General features: G+C 43.2%; 2 protein-coding genes across 2 annotated transcripts in view; one reads left to right on the top strand and one right to left on the bottom strand.

The window, feature by feature from the left end:
- The window catches only part of PRPF4 (pre-mRNA splicing tri-snRNP complex factor PRPF4), a 46459-nt gene extending 40004 nt beyond the window's left edge, over positions 1–6455 (top strand). The window contains exons 10-14 of the mRNA XM_089675194.1: positions 2934–3023; positions 3119–3241; positions 4728–4835; positions 4916–5034; positions 6102–6455. Of these exons, the coding sequence (XP_089531320.1) occupies positions 2934–3023; positions 3119–3241; positions 4728–4835; positions 4916–5034; positions 6102–6295 (634 nt within the window). The 3' untranslated portion in view covers positions 6296–6455. The remainder of the gene's footprint in view (positions 1–2933; positions 3024–3118; positions 3242–4727; positions 4836–4915; positions 5035–6101) is intronic.
- Positions 6399–25080, bottom strand: RNF183 (ring finger protein 183). The gene is made up of 4 exons (XM_089675196.1): positions 25028–25080; positions 24873–24952; positions 19361–19519; positions 6399–13076 (listed from the first exon to the last, which is right to left on the bottom strand). Exon 4 carries the CDS (start codon positions 13055–13057, stop codon positions 12455–12457), a length of 603 nt encoding a protein of 200 aa, XP_089531322.1. The 5' UTR covers positions 13058–13076; positions 19361–19519; positions 24873–24952; positions 25028–25080; the 3' UTR covers positions 6399–12454.
- Positions 25081–25146: the final 66 nt, after the last annotated feature.

Raw genomic sequence — 25146 nt, forward strand, 5'->3', positions numbered from 1 at the left:
ATGTCCCAAAAACATATTATAAACGCATGAATAAATAGTTCATAAAATATATAGGTAATCCACTAGATGTCGCAGTATACCACGGCAAGTAGTTGCTGGGGCAAATGATAAAATTGCGCACTCACCAGACGCGCATAGGTAATGCGCATGTAATCAATATCCAACCAGGTCACTTAGGAAGGCGGAATAGGTGAGCATCCATCTAAAGGTGGAAAATCTTGTCTTGGTGGTAAGTGATTAAAACTGCCAAGTCCAGAGGTCCCCTTAAGGTTGGATGGGTGCACAGACTGGATACAGGGCTCCCTCCCTCTGGTGGTAGTGGATAGTAATGGGATATCCTGGATATTAATTAGCTCCAATGGGAGCCAAAAAGATGCCCATAGTGTAGTATTGTTAAAAGGACTTTATTCAGACAATGCAGTGGTAAAACAGTGTAGTGTACACTCCATGTATGTCAGAAATAATGTAGAGTGGTACTAACCCCTTATTAAAGATGGCCGCCGGGCCTCCTCGTGGCTCCAGGCAGCAGTGATATCACGCTCTGTTGGCTCCTCCTCACATAAATGCCCCTTCCCAGCAGCATATGCTTTTTTCCTAACTCCCCATGCCAATCCGTTTGCTTTCAGGAGTGAGGAAAAATACTCAGTACTTGCAGGTAGGGAAGAGTATGTGAATGCCCTTCTTCCTCAGTGATAGTACTGGAGCTTGGTGATTAGCCTGGTGCTGTCATATGCATGGCATGAGTCCTCAGCCCAATGTCAGTTCTATAGCAAATGTGAATTTACCTAGGGCTTCCTTTCCAAGCTCCTGGTGGCTGGATGGAGCTCTGGGGACGAAGGGAGGTAATTTGCCCATTGCTTTGTCCTTTGTTGATATCTTATCACAGAGGTAAAGGTAAGGTACCAATTGGATAAGGTGTTGCAGTCACTGTTTCTCTGAGATCTTGGGGATGGCTGTGTCTGCATAAGCTCAGATATAAGATTGTCACTCAGATTTGAACCAAAGGTGACTTTTTTTTTTTTTTTCCATTTTGGATAGAACAAAGGGGGGGAGGGGGTTTAACCCCTGTCCGTTTTGTTTTCGCCATCTGTGCCCCATTGCAGAGATTTTTCTTTACTCTCATAGCCAAAACAGGAAGTGAGATGAAATCCCTCTAAAGTGAGGGAATCCCTGTGTGTCACCTGATCTAGTGTCCCCATTGAAAGATTTTACCTCTAGTCCTGTTCTGATATCAACCCAAAATATAAGATGTTCTTTTACCTTTGCTTTCGATGATAATGGTAAACAGGACTAATAGAGTGGGTGAATCTCCCTAACAGGGACACAGACAGCAATAAAAACCTGACAATGATTTTAATCTCTCTCCACTCTTTCTAAAACTAAAAAAAAAAATGTTTTGCCTTATACTTGCCTGTACTTATAGGCCCCTTTCTGGCTTTGCTCAGCAGGGTTTCTGTCCCTGGATCCCCTGCTGAGCGGAGTGGAGCTGCCAGATGACAGGTCCAAGTCTGCTCTGCTTATGCATGGACACAGCCCACTCTCCTCTCTAGGCAGTCGGATGTAAATAGACAGGCTGTCTGTTTACACCCGACTGCCCTCCAGTCTGATCTGGCCAGACAGAAGGGAACAGATCTCCAGATCGAAGGTAGCCAAGTGTAAATGGACAGGCTGTCTGCTTGCATCTGACTACCCGTAGAGGAGAATGGAGGGACCGGTCATGTCCCACTGAAAAACAAACAGGTGGACCTGACTGGACTGCTCACGTGAAAAGAGCTTAAGGGAAAGTGTGGTGTATTTTCAATTAAATTCTTGTTGTGTATACCTTAGATTTTTATATGACATTCACAATTTTATAATCTTGCTCTTCAATATTTTATTGTATTAAATATAGATATTTTTAGATTGGCCACCAGAGGAAGTGTTCAATAATTTCGTAGTTCAGTATATTTGATCTATGTGGCTGATTTACGGGGGGGAGTTAAGAATTGGTTACTTTATTGTGTAAATGTTTGCTTAAATTTTCCATTTGTGTGAAAAGCAAACTCTTGTTTGAATACATAATCTTGTAAATAAAATATGTACACAGGCTTTTTCTTTTCACATGATTGGATATTTGAAGTGAATATTCAATTCATTGATTGACTTAAAATGGTTCTAAAGTCTAAACATTTTTTACTTTAATGCATTCCTTGCATTAAGGTAAAAAAAGTTTAGGCATTGGTTGTGGCCCCTCAACACCCCCTTTACTTATCTGAGCCCTCATTCGATCCAGTGCTGTTCATGTCTTCAGTTTTTCTCTTCCCTCACTTCCATGTCTCACTGGCTTTGCTGGAGCCCCTGGAGCCATTGGCTCGTGCTGCTGTCAGTCAAAGCCGAATCCTGCTGTCAATGGTCGCAGCAGCGGGGCTTGAGTGTGAGCACCCACAGGTGCCCCCACGGGAAGTGGCTTCCCATGAGGGCACTGGACAGAGAAGAGGAGCTAGGATCGCCAGTGGGGGACCTGAGAAGAGGAGTTTCAGGGCCGCTCTGTGCAACTCCATTGCACAGAGCAGGTAAATTTAGAGGTATTTGTTGTTTAAAAAAAAAAAAAAAATCCTTACAATCCCTTTAAAGAATATATAAACTCAACATTTCATGCTCCTGATATGTGCCTGCTGTACTTGGATGAAAAAGTATCCTGTTCTTTGTATTGCTTTCTTTGTGTGAAATCCCTGGTGTTCCTGCAAGTCCCTCTGCTTCCGATTTAAAACTAGCTATACTAGGCAGGGGAACACACCCCTCAGTTCTCTAGCTCGAGTTGAAACTTGGCCTGCTCTCCTCCAATGACCAGACTTGTCTGTCTCTTTACTCTAAAAAAAAAAGCTAAGTTGCTTTAATAATATAATATTAATAATAATATTTGCTATTTTTTTTATATATGTTTTTATTTGCAGTGATGAACCAGTTGCAGACATTGAAGGTCACACTGTGAGGGTGGCAAGAGTGACATGGCATCCATCTGGACGTTTCTTGGGCACCACATGGTGAGCAGTCTGGCATTTTGGTCAGGGCACTGGGAATAACAGAGACTGCTATTCTGTAAATAATGATTGGCTTGTTTTCTTCCTGATTATTTTAGCTATGACCGTTCATGGCGCTTGTGGGATCTGGAAGCTCAGGAAGAGATTCTGCATCAGGAAGGACACAGTAAAGGGGTGTATGACCTTTCCTTCCACGTAGACGGGTCTTTGGCTGGCACCGGGTAAGGAGAAAGAATCATGCTGTGTGAAAGGGTATCAGGGGAGCAAGTCTGCTGTGATTTAACTCTCTTGAGAGGCAAGGCCTGACATTAACTCTTCTCAGTCTTGCTGCTCTTTAAGAATAGTACCTCTTTCCCCAACACACAATGTTCCTTCCACTTACACAATTGGTGTCTGAGCATCATTCATCACATCATAAGTGGTATGACTTTACAGACTCTCCTGCAGTTTGTCCTATAATCTGTATTCCCGTCATGGTTCAGAATGAACAATAACTCAGAACACAGCTTTTTTTTTTTTTTCTTTAGTTCCACTGATCCAGGAGCCAGTACCTTTTTTAACTTATTCAATACCAGGCACTTTCACCCCCTTCCTGTCCAGGCCATTTTTCAGCTTTCAGCCCTGTTATATTTTGAATGACTCAGGCATGCAACACTGTACTCAAATGCAATTTTTATCGTTTTTGTTTAGATAGTTTTCATTTGGTGGTATTTAATCGCCACTGGATTTTTTTATTTTTTGCTAAAAAAATGAAAATAGAACAAAAAAGTTTGAAAAAAATAGCTTGTTATAAAATATACCAAATAGGTTTTTTTTTTCTTAACTGATGTGTGCTGATGGGGCTGCACTGATGGGCACCGATGAGGCTGCATTGCTGGGCATCGATGAGGTTACACTGATGGGCACCCATGAGGTGACACTGATAAGCTGCACTGATAATCAGGGCACTGATGAGCTGTTCCCTGCTCATCAGTGTAAATGCTGTACTCACTGTGCCCTGACAGATCGGCTTTCCTTTCTTCACACGCAGTCTCTTGGTGAGGAAAGGAGAGCCGATAACTGGCAAAGGCTGTTTACATTGTGACAGCTGTGATTGGACACAGCTGATCCCATGGTAAGGGACCCCTTTACCTCAATCTGTGATCATTGCACAGTGGTCACAGGGCGTGCGGAAGGTGTGAATGTGGAAGGACGTGCGGAAGGCGTGAATGTGGAAGGACGTCCATGGAAGCCTGCGTGTAGCCATCTATCGGCTATAGTGCATGCAGAAGGTGGTTCAGTTTTCAATAAGTACATTTGAACTATCTGTCAGCTGGTGCAAACCATGACCATGTCCTACCATCTACTGACTTGGCTTTTCTCCGGTTGCTTACATCTGTGTTAACAGAGGTATCGATTGTTTGCCTCTACCCAAACAGCCTGTTAGTGTCTCTGGCTCCCACAAAACTATGGCAAAAAAATAGAACCCAGCTGGAGAGACCCAGAGAACAAGTATTTCTGTGTTGTACAGGGATTTTTAGAGTACAGATACATTGTTATGCCAGTGGGCTTAATGTCATTCTGCGACTTGAAATCCACTTAAAGTTAGGGGAGAATTGGAGGCTATAATTTGAGGAGAGTATGACTTGAGTGAATTATTTTTATGAGAATGGCTTTGATTAATATGGTTCATTACTCACATAACATTGCTACCTCTTGGTCATTTAGAGGCTTGGATGCTTTTGGACGAGTGTGGGATCTGAGGACCGGTCGCTGCATCATGTTCCTGGAAGGTCATCTAAAAGAGATCTATGGGATCAGCTTCTCCCCCAATGGGTAAATCTCAGGAGATTCTAAGTGTGGCATGAGCAGTCATCTATTGCAAAATTCTAATTTTTACCTTTTTTGTGTTCTAGTTATCACATAGCAACAGGCAGCGGTGACAACACCTGCAAAGTGTGGGATCTGCGTCAGAGGCGCTGTATCTATACCATTCCTGCTCATCAGAACTTGATCAGTGGAGTGAAGTTCCAGCGTGAGTACAAACTTGTACTTTCCTTCTAGCTGGTTATAAATGATGTGGTTTCCTAGTAAGTGGATAGGCTGCATTCTCAGTGATGTCATCGGTCTCTAATTAATGGACATTCTCAGGGGCGGACTGACAACTCATGGGGCCCCCGGGCAATAGGGGATCATGGGGCCCCTGTGTCCTTGCCCAAACTCAAAAAAGCCTATGAAAATGTACCAGGGGCATCTCATGGGGCCCCCTACTGACCCCGGGCAGTGCCCGAGTTTCCAAATGGTCAGTCCGCCCCTGCACATTCTGCATTCTCTGTGATGTCATCTGACTCTAGTGGATAGATGAGCTGCATTGTCAGTGATGTCACCAATCTTCAGTGGGTGGCTAGCCTGCATTCTTAGTGGTGTCACTGGTTTGAAGTGAATGGACAGACTGCATTCTTAGTGGTGTCACCAGTCAATGAATGATTCGGCTGCATGCTCAGCGATGTCCCCTGACTCTAGTGAATGGATACACTTTATTCTCAGTGATGTCACTTGTCTCTTATGAATGTGTAGACTGCATTCTTAGCGATGTTACTGGTTTGAAAGTAGTGCATAGGCTGCATTCTCAGTAATGTCACAAATGTCTAGTGAGTAGACAGGTAGAGGGTTATTTATTAAAACTAGAGTGCAAAATCTTGTGCAGCACTGCATAGAAACCAATCAGCTTCCAGGTTTCTTTCCAAAGCTTGATTGAACAAGCTGAAGTTAGAAGCTGATTGGCTACCATGCACAGCTGCACCAGATTCTGAGTGCTCCAGGTTTAGTAAATCTATCCCACAATGTCTTGATAATGTCCCTAGTTATTGAATAGGCTGCATTCTCTGTGATGTATCTAGTGAAAGAATAAGCTGCATTCTCGAAGTCCCCTGTCTCTAGTAAACGGACAAGCTGCATACTCTGTGATGTCTCAGGAAATGTACTCTGTGATCGTCTGTGCCAGGGTGTGTTGGATCCTTTGTGACCTTTGACTTGATACTCTATTGGAGCAGTATACTTGGTCTACATGAAAATAGCCCACCACTCTCTCTTATCTTGCAGCTACGAATGGTCAGTATCTCCTGACAGGAGCCTATGATAATACAGCCAAAGTGTGGACTCACCCTCTCTGGTCTCCACTGAAGACCCTGGCTGGACACGAGGGTAAGGTGATGGGGCTGGATATCTCACATGATGGGGAGCTTATTGCCACCTGCTCCTACGATAGAACTTTTAAGCTGTGGATGGCCGAGTGACATTTATGACAAAAGGACAATTATCAAGCCGTTTGTACCAGAGCATCACGAAGTGTTCAAACTCTCATAATGGAAGACACCTTAGTATCACAGAGCAGAAATGTTCAGTTTTTCTTCTTGTATTTTTATTAGTTACAATAAAAGAAATGTTTTTCATAAAGTCCAGTTTTGATAGTGTTTATTTTACAGATATCTCAGCAGCTGGGATCCTTTACAAAACTGGAAGGTCTCCTTCAGGCAGGCAGTGAACTGCATCACACGTTTCATTGGCATTGAATTTCAATCTCTCTTTTGGGTGGATCCACCATTTACTTTTGGCTCAGCACTGGAGCACATAGTAGTGAGTTAGTACTAGTGAGTTGCAAAATATGCAGGTCAGGATGTGGGCCTTCACTGGAGGTATGCTTGTTTCTAATGTATAGAGGAAGCACACCACATAGCCAAACTGCTTTAGCAATAAGTTCATATTAGGCATATACAATACATACAATCACCTAGCAGGTATAGAAAACCAAGTATGTCATCTAACATCAAGCATAATACAACAAGAATGTACACTTCATTGTTGAATAACAGCAAAGAACATGCATGCATATATGTGCAATGAGCTACACTTAAAGTGTTACTAAACCCAGGACCCTGCATTCAATATATCTGGTCTTTCACAGTACACACAGCATGGAAATGCAATACTTTTAGTAAATAAAAACTGTTAAATACCTTTTCTCATCAGCAGTTAGAGCAGTCTTGTGACTTCTATCAGTGTTCAACAGAGCACTGGTTAAAGCTTGTAGAAAGAGTTTTCTTTCTGCTCTAGGAGGATGCAGGACCCCTGACCTCTTGTCTGGACAGTGCTGATTGGCCCTGTGCTGATCACATATATGTACTCTCCCAAGAAAAAAAAAAACCTCTCTAGCAATACACAGCGAACTGAGCATGTGCAGAATGGCTACAATTCAGTCTGTCTTATCAGGAGATAAGACTGGACATTTTGAACAAGAGGAGGCGCAGAGCAGAGAAGTCAGGATCAAATGGCCTTTTTACACAATGCAGAGGATTAACCCCTTAGGTTCCACAGTGAGTATAACAAGCAAGCTTTAGTGCATATACAAATATTATAAATTGTTGCGCTCAAATATCAACTGGTAAACTATCACAAACGTATAAGTGATAACATAAATAAGTCCAAATGTAGAAAATAGTCACAGTGCTATGAACCATATAGTAGATCACCATGTGTCTTCAATATAATTAGTGCTCCATCACCAAAAAATGGTAGGACTCTCGTCAGAACATATGGACCCTTGTGAAAGAGTCACAAACCCATGGCACAGGGAGAACATGCAAACTCCAGGCAGGTGGTGCTGTAGTTGGGATTTGAACCAATGACTCTAGTACTGCCAGGTGGAAGTGCTAACCATTTAGCCACTGTACTGGGTGGAGCTTGTGCGTCTTTCTACAATATGGTTCATAACACTAGGACTATTTATTTCTACATTTGGACTCATTTATGTTCTCACTTATAGTGTTGTGATAGTTTCCCAGTTGTTATATCTGAGCGCGGCAATTTATTAATAATATTTGTATACAATTGACCTGATTGTTTTCCAGCAGCTATTTTTCACTATTTGTGCAACTTTTTTTTTGTTTACTGCATATACAGACTGATTTTACTGTTGTGGGTTTAGTAACACTTAAAATGTATAAGTGCTGATGTTCAGAAATACATACAGGAATGCAATACCCAGAATAGAGTAAAAAAGGAAAGCTGGTTGGAGGTTCTTGAGAGAGGGGGTTTTTGGGTTCCCAAAACGTTTTGTGTTTTTTTTTCCTCCTCCTCTCTCTTTTCACCAGGATCTGGCTCCGCTTTCCTTTTTTACTCTATTCTGGGTATTGCATTCCTGTATGTATTTCTGAACATCAGCACTTTTTAAGTGTAGCTCATTGCACCTATATGCATGTATGTTCTTTGCTGTTATTCAACAATGAAGTGTACATCTTTGTTGTATTATGCTTGATGTTAGCTGACATTTATTCTATACCTGCTAGGTGGTTGTATGTATTGTATCTATCCTGCTGATTTCTGTATAGCTGGCCATTGCTGAACTGAACTTCGGCCAGTTCAGCCGAATGGATCCATCTATGGCCGTTCCCATGCAAGAGGAATCTATCTAATGATCGACTTCTCTCGAACTGAAGGTAAATTTTCGTTTGATCGTTGTATGCGGCCAATCGGCTTCAGCGCTAATCAGTGTTTTCTGACAGGTCCCGTCAAAATAAAATAGTGCAGTGAGGAGAATGCCTCCATCTCACTTGGCTGATAGAAAAGAAAAATCTGAGTCCTCTATGGCCAACTTTAATAATCTCGGACCCCTTTTTATGTACCCATTTGTAATGCACGAGAGCCATTCTCAAGCTCACCCGCTGCAAGACCCTCATTGTCTCATGTATCCATGTCAGAACTTATTAGATATACAAGCCTGCCTTGGAAGGACTGAATGTGATTGGTCAAGCACAAGGCAGAAGAGAACAAGTTACGAACACGGGCTTTAGAAAACAGACCTATCCACTTCACATATGATGAGCTTTCTGGAATTTGACTGCGGTGGATTACAGATTAAGTTGGCTGGATGGATATTCTGTTTTTAGCATAGTTGTTGCCTGGAATTATTGTTTCAGACCTCTTTGGTGAGAGGAGACTCTTAAGTAAGCCTTTGTCTTCCTTAGGTCTTCTAGTGAAAAGTTAGAAAATCAGGGTTTGCTGGTATAGAAAAAAGATGTCTTACAAATCTAATTAATATCCAAAGATATTGTGAAAATTTGGCAGATTAACTTTTTATTCTTGTGACTGTAGCAAGGACAAGGAAGACATTGGTGTAGGAAGGGGTTATTTGCTTTAAGAATGGTTAAACTGCAGAATATACAACATGAGGTAGTTATGGCAAAAACAATTATATATATATATACATGCACACTCATCGGCCACTTTATTAGGTACACCTTGCTAGTGCCAAGAAAATTTCCCCCCACACCATTTGACCACCACAACCATAGATACAAGGCAAGATGGATCCATGTTTCCATGTTGTTTGCAAATTCTGACCCTTCCATCTGAATGGCACAGCAACGAGTCTGCCCACTCTCCTCTGACATCAACAAGGCATTTTCAACCACACAACTGCCACTCACTGAATATTTTCTCTTTTTCGGACCATTCTCTGTAAACCCTAGAGATGGTTGTGCATGAAAATCCTAGCAGATCAGCAGTTTCTGAAATACTCAGACCAGCCCATCTGGCACCAACAACCATGCCACGCTCAAAGTCACTTAAATCCCCTCTCTTCCCCATTCTGATGGTCGATTTGAACTTCAGCAAGACGTCTTTGCCATGTCTACGTGCCTAAATGCATTGAGCTGCTGCCATCTGATTGATTAGCAATTTGTGTTACCAAGCAATTGAACAGGTGTACCTAATAAACTGGCTTTTGAGTGTGTGAGTATGGATATGTGTATAATATATTTATATTTTATTTTTTAAGAGGACTGGATAGTTCTCTTACAACAAATTCAGTTATAATTACTGAAGGAATATATAGAACTATTTAAAACAAGAATAGATTTGCTGGGTCAGTAAGGAAATTTTGCCCCCATGGGGCAAAAATGACCAAAAGTTTCCAGAAAGTTTTGTTGTTAACCAACTTAAAGAAGTGGGGGTTTTTTTGGGGGGGGAGGGGGGGGGTAAATGTGTATTTAAGGCAGAAATGTAGGGAAATATATAACATTTGTGAGCAGGAATGTTTGTTTATTGCAGAACAGACATACATAGGGAAGGATTAGCTAGAGCAGACAGAATCTGGAGCAGCTGAGCTTTAGTAATCAACCAGCTTCTAGCCTTATCTTAAATTTTGAAAATGAAAGCCAGAAGCTGATTGGTTGCCATGCACAGTTGCTCCCAGATTCTGTGTGCGCCAGCATTAGGCTGGCCATAGATACTGTGTGTATATATATATATATATACACACACATGCACACACACTCATCGGCCACTTTATTAGGTACACCTTGCTAATGTCAAGAAAATTTCCCCCCATACCATTACATCACCACAACCATAGATACAAGGCAGGATGTTTTCATGTTGTTTGCAAATTCTGACCCTGCAATCTGAATGGCACAGCAATGAGTCTGCCCACTCTCCTCTGACATCTACAAGGCATTTTCAACCACACAACTGCCACTCACTGAATATTTTCTCTTTTTCGGACCATTCTCTGTAAACCCTAGAGATGGTTGTGCATGAAAATCCCAGCAGAACAGCAGTTTCTGAAATATTCAGACCAGCCCGTCTGGCACCAACAAACATGCCACGCTCAAAGTCACTTAAATCCCCTCTCTTCCCCATTCTGATGCTCGATTTGAACTTCAGCAAGACATCTTTGCCATGTCTACGTGCCTAAATGCATTGAGCTGCTGCCATGTGATTGATTAGCAATTTGTATTACCAAGCAATTGAACAGGTGTACCTAATAAACTGGCTTTTGAGTGTGTGTGTGTGTGTGTGTGAGTATGTATATAATATATACATATATATTTATATTTTACTTTTTAAGAGGACTGGATAGTTCTCTTACAACAAATTCAGTTATAATTACTGAAGGAATATATAGAACGATTTGAAACAAGAATAGATTTGCTGGGTCAGTAAGGAAATTTTGCCCCCATGGGGCAAAAATGACCAAAAGTTTCCAGAAAGTTTTGTTTTTATCCAACTTAAAGAAGTGGGTTTTTTTTGGGGGGGGGGGTAAATGTGTATTTAAGGCAGAAATGTAGGGAAATATATAACATTTGTGAGCAGGAAGGTTTGTTTATTGCAGAACAGACATACATAGGGAAGGATTAGCTACAGCAGACAGAATCTGGAGTAGCTGAGCTTTAGTAATCAACCAGCTTCTGGCCATATCTTAAGTTTTGAAAATGAAAGCCAGAAGCTGATTGGTTGCCATGCACAGTTGCTCCAGATTCTGTGTGCTCCAGCATTAAGCTGGCTATAGATGTTTAGATGTGAAAGAAAAAAAAAAAAAAACCAAGCAAGGTGGACAGAGAAATCTTCCTACTTGAGACGTGTTCTGACAGTGGGATTCTCCGCTGTCAGAATACACTGATCAGCAGCTATAGGTGTTGATTGACAAACGTTTTCCAGCGTTCCCATTCGATAGAATTTGATCTAAAGATTGACCTCTGTCGAACAGGCAATGCCACACATAGATCGAATTTCAGCCAATCTCTGCTGACCTGGCCAAATTTTGCTCCATCTGTGGCCAGCTTTAGTAATTTCCCCACTTTGTCTCTTCTGCAAGAAGGATTCTTACCTTTCTCCTTGGGAACTGTGCACAATACAGCTCAGTGTACAATCCCAGTAACTGCTAAGTGTTTGGGCGAGTTCACTTTCTTGCTCATGAACTGTAGTACTAGTTATGCAATCCTGGCCTGACCAATCAAGATGGGTTGAAGATCCTGAACTTGGAAGATGCTGGCATGGAGCTTGCCTAGGCGAGTAGCACTTGGCCAGTGGTGGGTGTTGTGTAGGAAACCATCACTTATTAGCTGCTCAGGCAGAGATATCATACCTACACTTCCTATATTCAGAACCCACAGCTAAGGTCCAGAGGTCTCCAAGAAACAACGGGCTGGTCAGAGCCAGAGAAATCCCATTCAATGAACAAATTCAAATTTTCTGGCTTTTATATATTTGTAGGGAGACGCAAAGGCTTAAAAGTAAACATGTATTCTGTCTAACTATCACATGTACTTTCATTCCACTCCTTTGCCTCTGGAGCCAGTATGGCTGTATAAAGGCACTCTATGATACTCCCCGACCTCCAATAATTCAGCGCTCTGTCTGAGCAGCCAATCGCCAATCCCAGGCGTTGTCACATGGCAATGTAAGAGCCAACCTTTTTATTCCTGTTCGGGTTTCAATTTAGCTTAACAATCATTTAAAGCCCACTTTAGCAATATAAATATGAGGACTCGTTGGCAGTTGAAGTTGCGTCCCGTTTTGTTTTTGTCCTGTACATTCTTCAACTTGCGCAGATGGAAAGTTCACATAGCAGTAGGGGGTGTGTTGTGACATTAGCATCATTATGCCTCTGAATCGCATCAACCTGGTCCCCATAACATCTTACGAGTCCAGAAGATAGAAAATATTAAAAGCAAGCTCACCACCAGCATGGTAATCATGAGGTAAGAGAACATCCGGAACTGAGGGTTGTGGAAACACTGCCAGGAAGATTCATCTGAGGGAATGGTGGCTAATGTGGGCTGGAGGTCCGTCTGGTAAGTATCATCTATGGACCCCGTGTCTTGACCCATGTTGAGGGTATAGACGGAGGGTGGCCGCTGGAAGAAATTTAGCCTCTTGGCATCTCCTCTAGCACATAGTCCATTTCTCTCTGGCTCTAGCTTAAGCTGGCCTAGTATGGCAGTGTTGGTGGGTAAGTCTGTAACAGTCTGATCTAAATGGAGAGTTGTGGTTTGGCGACACAGCGGGCATTGCAGCCGGTTGTGAATATGAGTGGCAAAGCTCAGACGGGCCAAGCACTCCAAACAAAAGGAGTGGTGACATGTTAAGAGTTTGGGCATCCGGAAGGTGTTATTGTAAGGGTTCCAGCAGATAGGGCACTCGTAGTCTGGGTCCAACTTTGCAGCGTCTGCCATGGCAATGTCTTGTGTATCATTTGTTGTGCAAGCCAATACAACCATTAAAGTGGATTTTCCCCTTCTGTGGAAAAAAAAAATAAAATTTTTATCATGGAATATGTGAAAGTAACCAAAATACAAATACTTTTCTACTTCTGACTCCTGTAGGGCATTGCCTTTCACTGCCCAAGTCCTACAGATGCGGCATACATGTGTAACCCTGATTACCTAGCGCTGCAGTTGTGAGTTAAGAAGGGAGCAGTTTATTGAGATAAGTTTGGTAAATTCATCATTGTGTAGTATTAACATTCACCTGCCAACAGGAGCACTGAGGGATAATGGCAATTAACTCAGTGGAGATCGACTGTATTGCAGGTCCCATCATTTTTTAAAACTTCTCATTGACTCTCTCTTTTTGGAAAATTTCAATGTCAAAATCCCAACACTATACAACATGGAGTAGACTTTCTTCACTTTATTTTTTGAGGATCACTTTAAGGATTACATGAACGTTAAAGTGGTTCTAAAGGCTCAAGGTTTTTTACCTTCACGTATTCCATACAGGAAGGTAAACAAAAAAAAAACAACCTGTGTGCAGTGGGCCCCCCAGTCCTTGCCTGAGCCCCCTCCTCAACAGCCTCTGCTGTCTCAGGACTCTTTCTCCTCATAGGGTGAGACAGCCCATTGGCTCCCGCTGCTGTCAATAACAGTCAGTGAGCCAATGAGGAGAGGAGGGGGGGGAGCCGAGTTACGGCTGTATGTGTCTTATGGACGCATAGACCAGCAGCAAGGGCCTTTCCTGGCGGAGACCCGAAAAGAAGAGGATCAGGGCTGTTCTGTTTAAAACCACTGCACAGAGCAGATAGTATAGACATGTGATTATTGCTGGCAATAATATGCTAGATATACGACATGCTGGTTGTACCCAAGTTGATCAATGGATTGACTTGGCACAATCAGTCTACCCGTACATGGATTGGATCTCAGCTGGTCCTTGCTGACGCAGCCAAGAGTTGAACCATCTATGGCCTGCTTTACAGTCTGTACAATTTAATTTAGATTTACCAACTATATAGTGCAAAGCCTACCTGATTAAAATAGCTATTACAAATTACAATCACTATGTAAGCTTTTGTTGCAATGTTCACCTTCAATCTAGACATTTCCAACAGAACGTTTTTCCGCCACAGATTGTCCTCAGTATGATGGCCAGCATTGTTCAAGCTGCCTTGTCTGAAGTCAGGTCTCCCTGGATGCGCCCAGCCTGTGACTGGACAGTAATGGTATAAGTAGCACAGTGATGAGCTCATTCTCTGTCACTCTGCTCTTTCCTCCTGCCAGCATGCTCCTTGTCAGCACATTAACTCATTGGTTCCATGTGCTACTTCTTTCTCTCATACTTCATCTCTACTGTACAGTGACTGCAAAAGGCTGATATCAGGTCAAATTCAAGAACTTACACTTTTTGCTTTTAAAAAACAAATTTAAGAATGTAATAAAATGATACAGAGCTACCTCACTTTGTGTATTCAATATCTGCCTATAGTTCAGCTTAAGACCTCATGCACATAGGTATGCTCCAAATATGTGGGTTTTTTTTAAATTTCATATAGACTACATAGCCAAAAGGTATTGGGACATCCCTCCAAATCATTGAATTCAGGTGTTCCAATCACCTCCATGGCCACAGGTGTATAAAATCAAGCATCTAGGCATGCAGACTGTTTCTACAAACATTTGTGAAAGAATGGGTCGCTCTCAGGAGCTCAGTGAATTTAAGTGTGGTACTGTGATAGGTTGCCACCTGTGCAATAAGTCCATCTGTGAAATTTCCTTGCTACTAAATATTCCACGGTCAACTGTTAGTGGTATTATAACAAAGTGGAAGCAACTGGGAACCACAGCAACTCAGCCACAAAGTGGTAGGCCATGTAAAATGACAGAGCGGGGTCAGTGCATGCTGAGGTGTGCAGAAGTCACCAACTGTCTGCAGAGGCAATAGCTAAAGACCTCCAAACTTCATGTGGCCTTCAGATTAGCACAACGGTGTGTAGAGAACTTCATGGAATGGGTTTTCATGGCCGAGCAGCTGCATCCAAGCCTTACATCACCAAGTGCAATGCAAAGCGTCAGATGCAGTGGTGTAAAGCAAGCCGCCACTGGACTCTAGAGCAGTGGAGACGTGTTCTCTGGAGTGATGAATCGTGCTTCTCTGTCTGGCAATCCAATGGACGTGTCTGGGTTTGGCTGTTGCCAGGAGAACAGTATTTGACTGCTGAGTGTAAAGTTTGGTGGAGGGGGATTATGGTGTGGGGTTGTTTCTCGGGTTGGACTTGGCCCCTTAGTTCCAGTGAAGGGAACTCTTAAGGCGCCTTCCTGTTCCAACATGACTGCGCACCAGTGCACAAAGCAAGGTCCATAAAGACATGGATGAGCGAGTTTTGCGTTTGAGGAACTTGACTGGCCTGCCCTCAACCCAAGAGAACACCTTTGGGATGAATTAGAGCGGAGACTGCGAGCCAGGCCTTCTCATCCAACATCAGTGCCTGACCTCACAAATGAGTTTCTGGAAGAATGGTCAAACATTCCCAAAGACACACTCCTAAACCTTGTGGACAGCCTTCCCATAAGAGTTGAAACTGTTATAGCTGCACAGGGTGAGCCAACTCAATATTGAACCCTACGGACTAAGACTGGGATGCCATTAAAGTTCATGTGCGTGTAAAGGCAGGTGTCCCAATAGTTTTGGCAATATAGTGTATATTGGTAATATAGCTGGTGTGTGGCATTTATAAGCATATGAGCATAAACTCATTCTATTGGCTAGAATATTAATTTATTTTATTAGACGTGTAAATTATACTCATAAAGGGCCTCTCCAAAGTCACCTTTGTGGCATTTTTTTATCCCCCTGAACACTTCTCGCAAAATGCATGCAGGTGCACGTCCACAGAAAGTAACATTCGATGTTTATGGCCAGCTAATGGGTGAATAAATCCTGTTGCAAAGTAACTAAGAGGCAACAAAGAACCTGCAAAAATCAAGGCAGAAATACAGAGACTGTCATTGTCTCTGTTTTTAAGGGCACTGTGAAGGTATAAAATGTATTGGCTCGGCAAAGAAAGGATTAAAGGTGTAAGCTCCTAGGCCTTCACCCGCGTTGGCATGGGAAAATTGTGTGGACAATGAAGTCTCAAACTCCCAAGCTGTGGGTTGCTTCAAAAAGTGCCAAAGGGAATATAATGGCTTAGATGCATACACTATTAAAGAGAATATCGAAATGCTCTGCATTTTGTGCTCTGTTTTGTGGATGGTCTTTAGAAACAACGCCCAGGGTTCCTAAAGTTTTAGCTGTTGTAAAACACACAAACTGTGTCCACAGAACTTTGCCCTCTTCCACTTCCTCCTCCCATTCTGCAGCCATCTGCTCAGGAAGTGCCCTGCCATGTTATCTCCTCCACATTATCTACAGCTTTTCTTTTGATTCAGCATTTATCATTCATAAAAACTGAAGTCAGAGGGATCTGCAGTTGCCATTTCAAATTTAAAGTGAACCTTCCATTAGATGTACCGGGCATTTTTGTACTCTCCGCCCAATGTAAGGCTCATGTACACTGCAGCTGATAAACTCACATTTAGGAGCTGTTCAGCGTTTTTTTTTCAGCAGCCCCAGAACTCACCGTTTTCCTGTTTCCATGTACAAATCATCGTTTACAGTCGTTTTACAGGCATTTGAGTTTAGTCTTTTTTTTTTTTTTTTTACGCAGAAAACTTGCATTCAGCAATCGATTTTATCAGCGTTTCAAACTCAAATCGCATTTATAAGCGTTTGCATGTGAAATTTTTTTTAACTCTTTCAGTTCCCAATGCTGTCCAGAGCCTTTTTTCATCATGAAAAATGCATGCAAAGTGTTTTCAAGGTACTCAGATGGACAAAACACTGAACACAGGATGTTCATACCAAGCTTGTCACACATTGTAATGACCAATTCACACCTCAGACCTCTCCCACCCTTGGAAACAAAAGATATGTTAATGACTATTCACACCTCAAATTCCTCATGAAGACCCCCTGCCAGGTGGACTTAGTGACTCACTCCAGGAGACACCTTTCCCACCCTTGGAAACAAAAGAAATGTTAACGAGCAACTCACACCTAAGCTAATCTCAACACATACTTCTGTCTCTGCTTCTACTCTCTGTATTTCTCTGAAACATTGTGAAATAGTTAATAATTTACCACTTTTCAGTGCATTCTGGGTATTTAGGAGGTTCTCCTGTGCTTATCTTTAAAAAAAGCTTCTAAACGCGTTATGCAAACGCGGCTAAACAGACGTTTTTAACCTACATTTTCCAGCAGTCAGTTTCCATCGTTCAGAAGTGTCCTGTGTACATGGGGTCTAAGGCTCCGTTCACACCAATGCGTTTTTTTTAGTGCTTTTTTGCAGAAACGCACTACAGTCCATTTAACATGCTTTCCTATTGTAGTGGATTGCGATAGACAGTCCACGTTTTATTAGATGATCAGTAAAATGACAATTTTATAGTCTTGCTACTTTCTGCTTCTCTCTCTCTCTAAATTCCTTATTCTCTTAAGTAAACAATCAGATATAGGTTGACAGAACAATGATGATAATTAAGATGGCGCCTTCATCCGGAGTCTCACCCTAGGTGACTCATTAGAAGAAAAGTATCTTTTAACGTAAACAACCCCCATAAAAGGGAATGAGACGTTTTGGGGACAATGATTGGAAGATATCAACACGGATGAAAGAACACACAGAAACCTAGTGGACTTTTCACTCAATGTATATGCTTTGCCTGCATCATGAGACCTATAAATGTTACTGTTAGTTCCTCAATAAAACAGAATTTTAGGAAGTTGGCGAACTGCATTTATGTGCTAGTGTCTTACTTCTACGTGCACGTATTCTCACATTAATTAGGCTCACTGGTAGATCACAACAGCTGTAGTCGGTAAGCGACCGCATCCAAAACACTATGGAACATGTTCACATCTATGCTTTTTTGAGCTGCTGTGGAAATGGTCAGGGACTTTTTAAAAAGCAAAAAGCAGCATTTTTACTACAATAGAGTAAAATGGAGAATATGGCGAAATGCATAGTGCTGCGTTTTGCGTTATTATTCTGCCCAACTAAAAAAAAAAATTCCGCTTTGGAAAAAAAAAAAAAGTTGAGCAAAATGTGGCAAAAACACATGAAGAAAAAAAAACGCAAAACAAACTGCAAAAAGCACTGCAAAACAGACAAAATACAAACTGCATAGATGGGAACGGAGCCTTCTACCCAGTCACATCAAGCCCGACTTTGAAATCGTGTGACTTACAGTGAAGTCGCATGATTTCAAAGTCGGGGGACCTGCCGATTTCAGGTGCGATTTGTAAGACATCTGACACGGATGTCTTTGCAAATCATACCAAAAGTAGTGCATGTACTACTTTAGAAATCGGTTTGGCTCCGGCTTGACCGCTCTAATTGCGGACAATAGGGTGTGCCTTGGCATATGATTTGTAAGTCGCATGGCATGCAAGTCGCACCCGATGTGACCGGGGTGTTAGTGTCGTTTCACTGAAAAGTGATGTTTTAGGTCCATTTGGAGCTTGGTGGGCCAGATCAGCTCCAGGCTTCTTTTGTGGGTTGGCTACTCCAACAGTGATCTCTTCCTGCCACAATTCCCACCACTCTTCCTGTCCATCTGGGAGTTTTGGGTGTTCCTGACCACCTCTGTATTCCAGCTCCTCCTGTCACATCCTCCATAATAGAAAATAAACATTCTGCAGGGAAAGTGGGGGGCCCCTTATAATAACCACAGCAGGTGTGCAGACCACATCACAGAGATCTCAGCAACAGAATTCCGAAGAGATACATTAAACTTTCAGGTTTACCTCTCCCATAAAATGGATAGCACTCGTTCTTGAGTGGACTAACCCTTTAGGGGCTCGTTCATACATGCTGAACCCTTGCCACCCCTTTGAAAAGCGAGCCAAGGTAGATTACATTTCAGAAGCATTTGACAGGTGGTGAGGAGGCAGCATGTCCCTTCTTTGCCATCTGTTTTAACCCATTAATGCTACACCACCAGTTACAGCATACTCCATATACTTAAATCAGTAACATTCGGAAGTGATATCACCCACTGAATGCAACATGCAGTTTTTTTTTTTGGCATGGATGCAAAGAAAAGAATCAAAGCCTTGGCATCTGTACAGTTCTAAGCAGCTGCATTCCCTTCTTTAAGTGGCCAAATAGGGGGCAGCAGTAAAATCATGGTTTGACCATCTTCTTTTACCACCCCGTTTGCTGATGTGAACAAACCCTTAAGACACAGAAATGTTTGCTCACTCACCTGTCCGGCAGCGTGGAGTTCTCAGGAGAGGCAGCTCAGAGATGGCCTTTGTCTGACTAGAGACCTCTTCCAGACTGCTTGGTTCCTCTTCAAGGCAGTCACTATGTGCCTAGCAGTTAATTGTCAATCCGGATCTGAGCCCCAGGCACCAGGATGTACCTGCAAATAGCAGTGATAGAAGTATGAGATGGGAATAAATGTGTCCCCTTCCCTGGGCTTCTATGTTTTACTTCATAATACAAGAAGGATTGCTGAGACTTTTCAGGTACTACCAAAGATATAGAGACATATATCATCTTGATAAAAACTTTATTTTTATGTATTTAATAATGACACATAAAAAATGGAATGCACAGAGCTATAGGATTCCACAAACCATAGAAGAGAATGATCTTTGTACTTCAGTATCGGCTGATGCTGTATAGATCATTCTGCCTTAGAATACACTGCTCAAAAATATTAAAGGAACACTTTGAAAACACATCAGATCTCAGTGGGGAAAAATCTCATGCTGGATATCCATACTGATATGGACTGGGTAATGTATTAGGTACGTAAGGATGCCCCATCATTTAATGGAAATGAAAATTATCAACCTACAGAGGACTGAATTCAAAGACACCCCGAAAAATCAAAGTGTAAAAATGATGCAGCAGGCTAGTCCATTTTGCTGAAATTTCATTGCAGAAACTCAAAATGGTACTCAGTAGTTTGTATGGCACCCATGTGCTTGTATGCATGCCTGACAACGCCGGGGCATGCTCCGAATGAGACAACAGATGGTGTCCTGGAGTATTTCCTCCCAGATCTGGACCAGGGTATCCCTGAGCTGGACAGTCTGAGGTGCAACCTGGCAGTGTTAGACCAAAACATTTTATCACAGAGGTGTTCTATTGGATTTAGGTCAGGCGAGCATGTGGTCCATTCAATGGTATCAATTCCTTCATCTTCCAGGAACTGCCTGCATACTCTCGCCACATGAAGCCGGGTATTGTCATGCACCAGGAGGAATCCAGGATCTACTGCACCATCATAGCGCCTGACAGTCGGTCCAAGGATTTCATCCTGATACCTAATGGCAGTCAGGGTGCCATTGTCTAGCCTGTAGAGGTCTGTGCTTCCCTCCATGGATATGCCTCCCCAGACCATCACTGACCCACCACTAAAACGGTCATGCTGAACGATGTTACAGGCAGCATAACATTCTCCACAGCTTCTCCAGACCCCTTCATGTCTGTCACATGTGCTCAGGGTGAACCTGCTCTCATCTGTGAAAAGCACAGGGTGCCAGTGGTGGACCTGTCAGTTCTGGTGTTCAATGGCAAATGCCAATCAAGCTCTATGGTGCCGGGCAGTGAGCACAGGGCCCACTAGAAGACGTCGGGCCCTCAGGCCACCCTCATGAAGTCTGTTTCTGATTGTTCGGTCAGATATTCACACCAGTGGCCTGCTGGAGGTAATTTTGTAGGGCTCTGGCAGTGCTCATCCTGTTCCTCCTTGCACAAAGGAGCAGATACCAGTCCTGTTGATGGGTTAAGGACCATCTATGGCCCTGTCCAGCTCTCCTAGAGTAACTGCCTGTCTCCTGGAATCTCCTCCATGCTCTTGAGACTGTGCTGGGAGACACAGCAAACCTTCTGGCAATGAAACGTATTGATGTGCCATCCTGGAGGAGTTGGACTGCATGGCAACCTTTGTAGGGTCCAGGTATCGCCTCATGCTACCAGTAGTGACACTGACCCTAGCCAAATGCAAAACTAGTGAAAAACAGTCAGAAAAGATGAGTAGGGAAAAAAAATGTCAGTGGCCTCCACCTGTAAAACCATTCCTGTTTTGGGGGTTGTCTCATTGTTTGCCCTGTTGTTAATTTCATTATCACCAAAGCAGCTGAAACTGATTAACAACCCCCTCTGCTACTTAACTGACCAGATCAATATCCCTGGAGTTTTATTGACTTGATGCTATACGCTGCTCAAAAAAAATGAAAGGAACACTTTTTAATCAGTGTATATGGACCTTGCTGAATGGTGGGGAATTGGGGGTACTTCCATGTTCTACTAAGCAACTTTAGTGCCTTATATTGTTTCTGGCCCTTTCCTTGTCCTATTATTGTTTTTATTAGATTTGTATAACAAAAAGAACCATTTAATCAAGATATTGTCTGTATATCAACTGGCAGCTCCTGAAACGTTCTAGCCATTTTTCTTGTTTTACGACATTTCCCTAGCTAAAGCAGTATTAATCTCCAAAACAATAAAAGTGATATATTGCAGTCTGCCATCCTTAAAGTGGAATTCCAGTCAATTTTTAACTAGGCCTAAACTTCTCCCATCCCCATTCTAAGACTGTTCTATCTACCCTGTAAAAGAAAAGATGCCTACTTACCTACTCTAAAGGCGCACCCAGGGCCATGAATAAGGGGTTATCACCAGTCCTCTTGTATGGGGCCCAGGCCAGTATGGGGGCCCAGGCTAGGTGAATGGGATGTGGGTAGGAAAAGTGATTGTCATGGCAGGGGGACCATTACCGTATGGATTTCTCTGCAGCAGCTGAAAGCTGGCTTCTCCTTTCCCTCCCGCTGGCTTTCAGCTGCTGCAGAGAAATTCATACGGGGATCAGTTCCAGTGATTGCCCCCCCACCCACACACATCAGCCTCCCTGTGCACTATTCATTTCCCTCTGCTGCCCAGGCCCACCTGACTACCCACACCTCCGCAATGCTGCCAGCTTCCCCCCTCTCCTTCCAACAAGCTGTTGCAAGCACATAATGAAAGGAGAGTGGGGGGAGGGTCCTGTAAATGTGTCATATTTACCATCCCCTTCCTTTCCTAAATGAACACAATGAATGAGTTCCCGATCACTTACTGTGTTCATTCATAACTAAAGAATAGTGTTTTTTTGTTGGGGGGGACTGTCAGGTTGACTGTATGGGGCCCTGTGGTTTCTAACAGCAGTCCTGGGTGCACCACTCTGGTCACATGATCGGGCCCTAGCACCGGCTTCAGTGTAGAGAAGAGGCAGCGACAATGGCTGCAATGCCTATGCGGTGCCGTCACCCATAGGCTTACTATGGGATATCAGCTGTCACCTGTCCCTCCTATACACTTTCATTTTGAAGTGTAACAGCAGTGGCAGATTACAGTAAGGCCTTATTTACATATTGCGTAGCCGGAATGAGCGTTCCTTCTCATGATTTTAAATATGCAATTTTCACACAATTCCATGTGCCGCGCAAAGGGAAGCCCATTCACTTCAATGGGCCTCCCTATGTGCAATTGTTGCACAAAAGAAGTCCATGCATCATTGATTAGTCTCACACATATTGCCGAGACTGCCATGTGATTCTGACACGTGACAATCCTGCCCAAAAATAATAAAAAAAAAAATTGCACTGCATTTGGGGTGCCATTAACAATACTGCCATCCAAATGTGCTTTGTGCGTCTTGCCGTGGATTTTGACATTCAAAAATCCAAATAGCCAAGCTTGAATGCAGCCTAACTACTCTGTATGAATCCTTGGCTTGTACCACCTATGATCACCTGTAATGACTCATCTGAGCCGTTCCATACAAATGGAGCCTCTGATCGACCCTGGGTACTACCAATGTGGGTACAGGGTTTGTGTTTCTGCAACATTCCTGGCAGTGGCTAGTTTGTATGTGGCTGTAGCATAGAGTCTTGCATTTATGTGCCTTTAAATGCAGCAAACTTTCCGCACCCATGCAGTCATGTGAAGTTATCTTCAGGGCCAGTTCACACCATGAATCGCACAGGAACACACAGTGAATCACATCACATGTGATCCGGGGGCAGTGCAATTTCAGCCCATTCGTTTGAGCTGGAAAGGCGCCAGATCGCAGCAAAGTAGTATGTGCATTACTTTATAAAACACAGAGCCACTGGATCGCATGGTACCTCTGTACTATGCGATCCTGGGCAGGAAAACGCACAGGTTTGTGACCCGCAATTGGAGTGTGGTTAACCTCTTGGTGCTGGCCGCACAGAAATGTGTGACCTCCTGGCGTCTGGGCCTTGACTCCCAGCGGCCGCACATTTGCGTGCGATTAAGAGCGTCCTGCACGCTCCCAGCACACATGTCCGGTACTCACGGAAAGGTCCCGATCTCCTCTTTTGATCGGGACCTTTCCTGATCATGTGACCACCTTGACGGCAAATCACAGCGGTCACATGACCCTAAAACCCTGCCCCGCCTCCCAGCTTCTGAAACCCTTAAAGGGCCGGGAGGCACCAGCGCCAAGGGGTTAACATTGCACTGACACCTACTACAGAGTGTTGTGAATGCAGCACAGGAAATGCACACGGAATGCAGGTTTCCTGCAGCACATTTTGCTGTGAACTGTCCCGAATACTTTCCTTTTACACTATATTACAGGTGAATAACATATGGACCGCGCATACAAAGTGCAAAATCATTTTTATGTGCGGTCCATATGTTATTCACTTAGGATGTTGTGTTTATTAGTTCACAATTAGAACTGCTGCAAATGGTTATTTGTTACTATTGATAGTGCTTTACATATATATTGTACATTCACATCAGTCCCTAACCCTCAAGGCGTGTACAATCTCAGGTCCCTAACTTACATTCATAAATACACATACTAGGGACAATTTAGACAGGAGCCAATTAACCTACCAGCATGTCTTTGGAGTGTGGGAGGAAACCAGAGTACCCAGAGGAAATCCACGCAGCACAGGGAGAACATGCAAACTCCAGGCAGGTGGTGCAGCACTTTACTTATATATTGTACATTCACATCAATCCCTAACCCTCAAGGCGCGTACAATCTCAGGTCCCTATCTTTCATTAATACATACACATACTAGGGACAATTTAGACAGGATCCAATTAACCTACCAGCATGTCTTTGGAGTGTGGGAGGAAAACAGAGTTCCTGGAGGAAACCCGCACAGGGAGAACATGCAAACTCCAGGCAGGTGGTGCAGCGCTCTAGTTATATATTGTACATTCACATCAGTCCTTAACCCTCAAAGGGTGTACAATCCAAGGTCCCTACCTTGCATTCATATACTAGGGCCAATTTAGACAGGATCCAATTAACCTACCAGCATGTCTTTGGAGTGTGGAAGGAAACCAGAGTACCCGGAGGAAACCCACGCAGCACAGGGAGAACATGCAAACTCCAGGCAGGTGGTGCTGTGGTTGAGATTTGAACCAATGACCCTAGTGCTGCCAGGAGGAAGTGCTAATCTTTTAGCCACTGAGCTGCCTGTATAAAACAATGTTACCAAATATGATTGCCCTCTTTCTATACCTGGAAGATCAGTTTCCATATTACTGTCTGCCATCACATGTGTTATTTCCAAATGGATCATGGCTATACAAGATCCAATTCAAACTTTTCAAAATCCTTCAGAAATTTTTTTTAAAAGAATGCAACATAATTTCATTAAACTGGGCGCGTAGGAGGGGGATGGGGATGAACTGAGATCAAATGTAGAATGAATCCATTATTGGGTAACACTTACCATGTGGGGATGAATGCCATGCATGGTGCCTGGTGCCAATCACAGCATTTTGCTCATCTATCTCATGATGGTAGATCAACCTGCAATAGGAATAAAAGACATCAACACCAGCAATAGGGCAGATGGGAATTGGGAGTGATAGGGAGTGATCATACCCGGCAGAATGGAGGGAGAGCAGAGCGTGGCAGCTGCAGCAGGAAGGTGTTTGTCTCACACACTGAACAGGTAAGAGCAGCAGGTAAGGGGGGGGGCAGACCCGAGAGGGCGGAGCCAA

This window comes from Staurois parvus, unplaced genomic scaffold (genome assembly GCF_062004578.1).
Source record: "Staurois parvus isolate SC_StPar_1 unplaced genomic scaffold, SC_StPar_1.0 ptg000154l, whole genome shotgun sequence".
In the NCBI taxonomy this organism is placed as follows: domain Eukaryota; kingdom Metazoa; phylum Chordata; class Amphibia; order Anura; family Ranidae; genus Staurois; species Staurois parvus.

Coding starts and splice junctions, on each gene's coding strand:
- RNF183 (XM_089675196.1), bottom strand. CDS start 13,057: ATGGTTGTATTGGCTTGCACAACAAATGATACACAAGACATTGCCATG.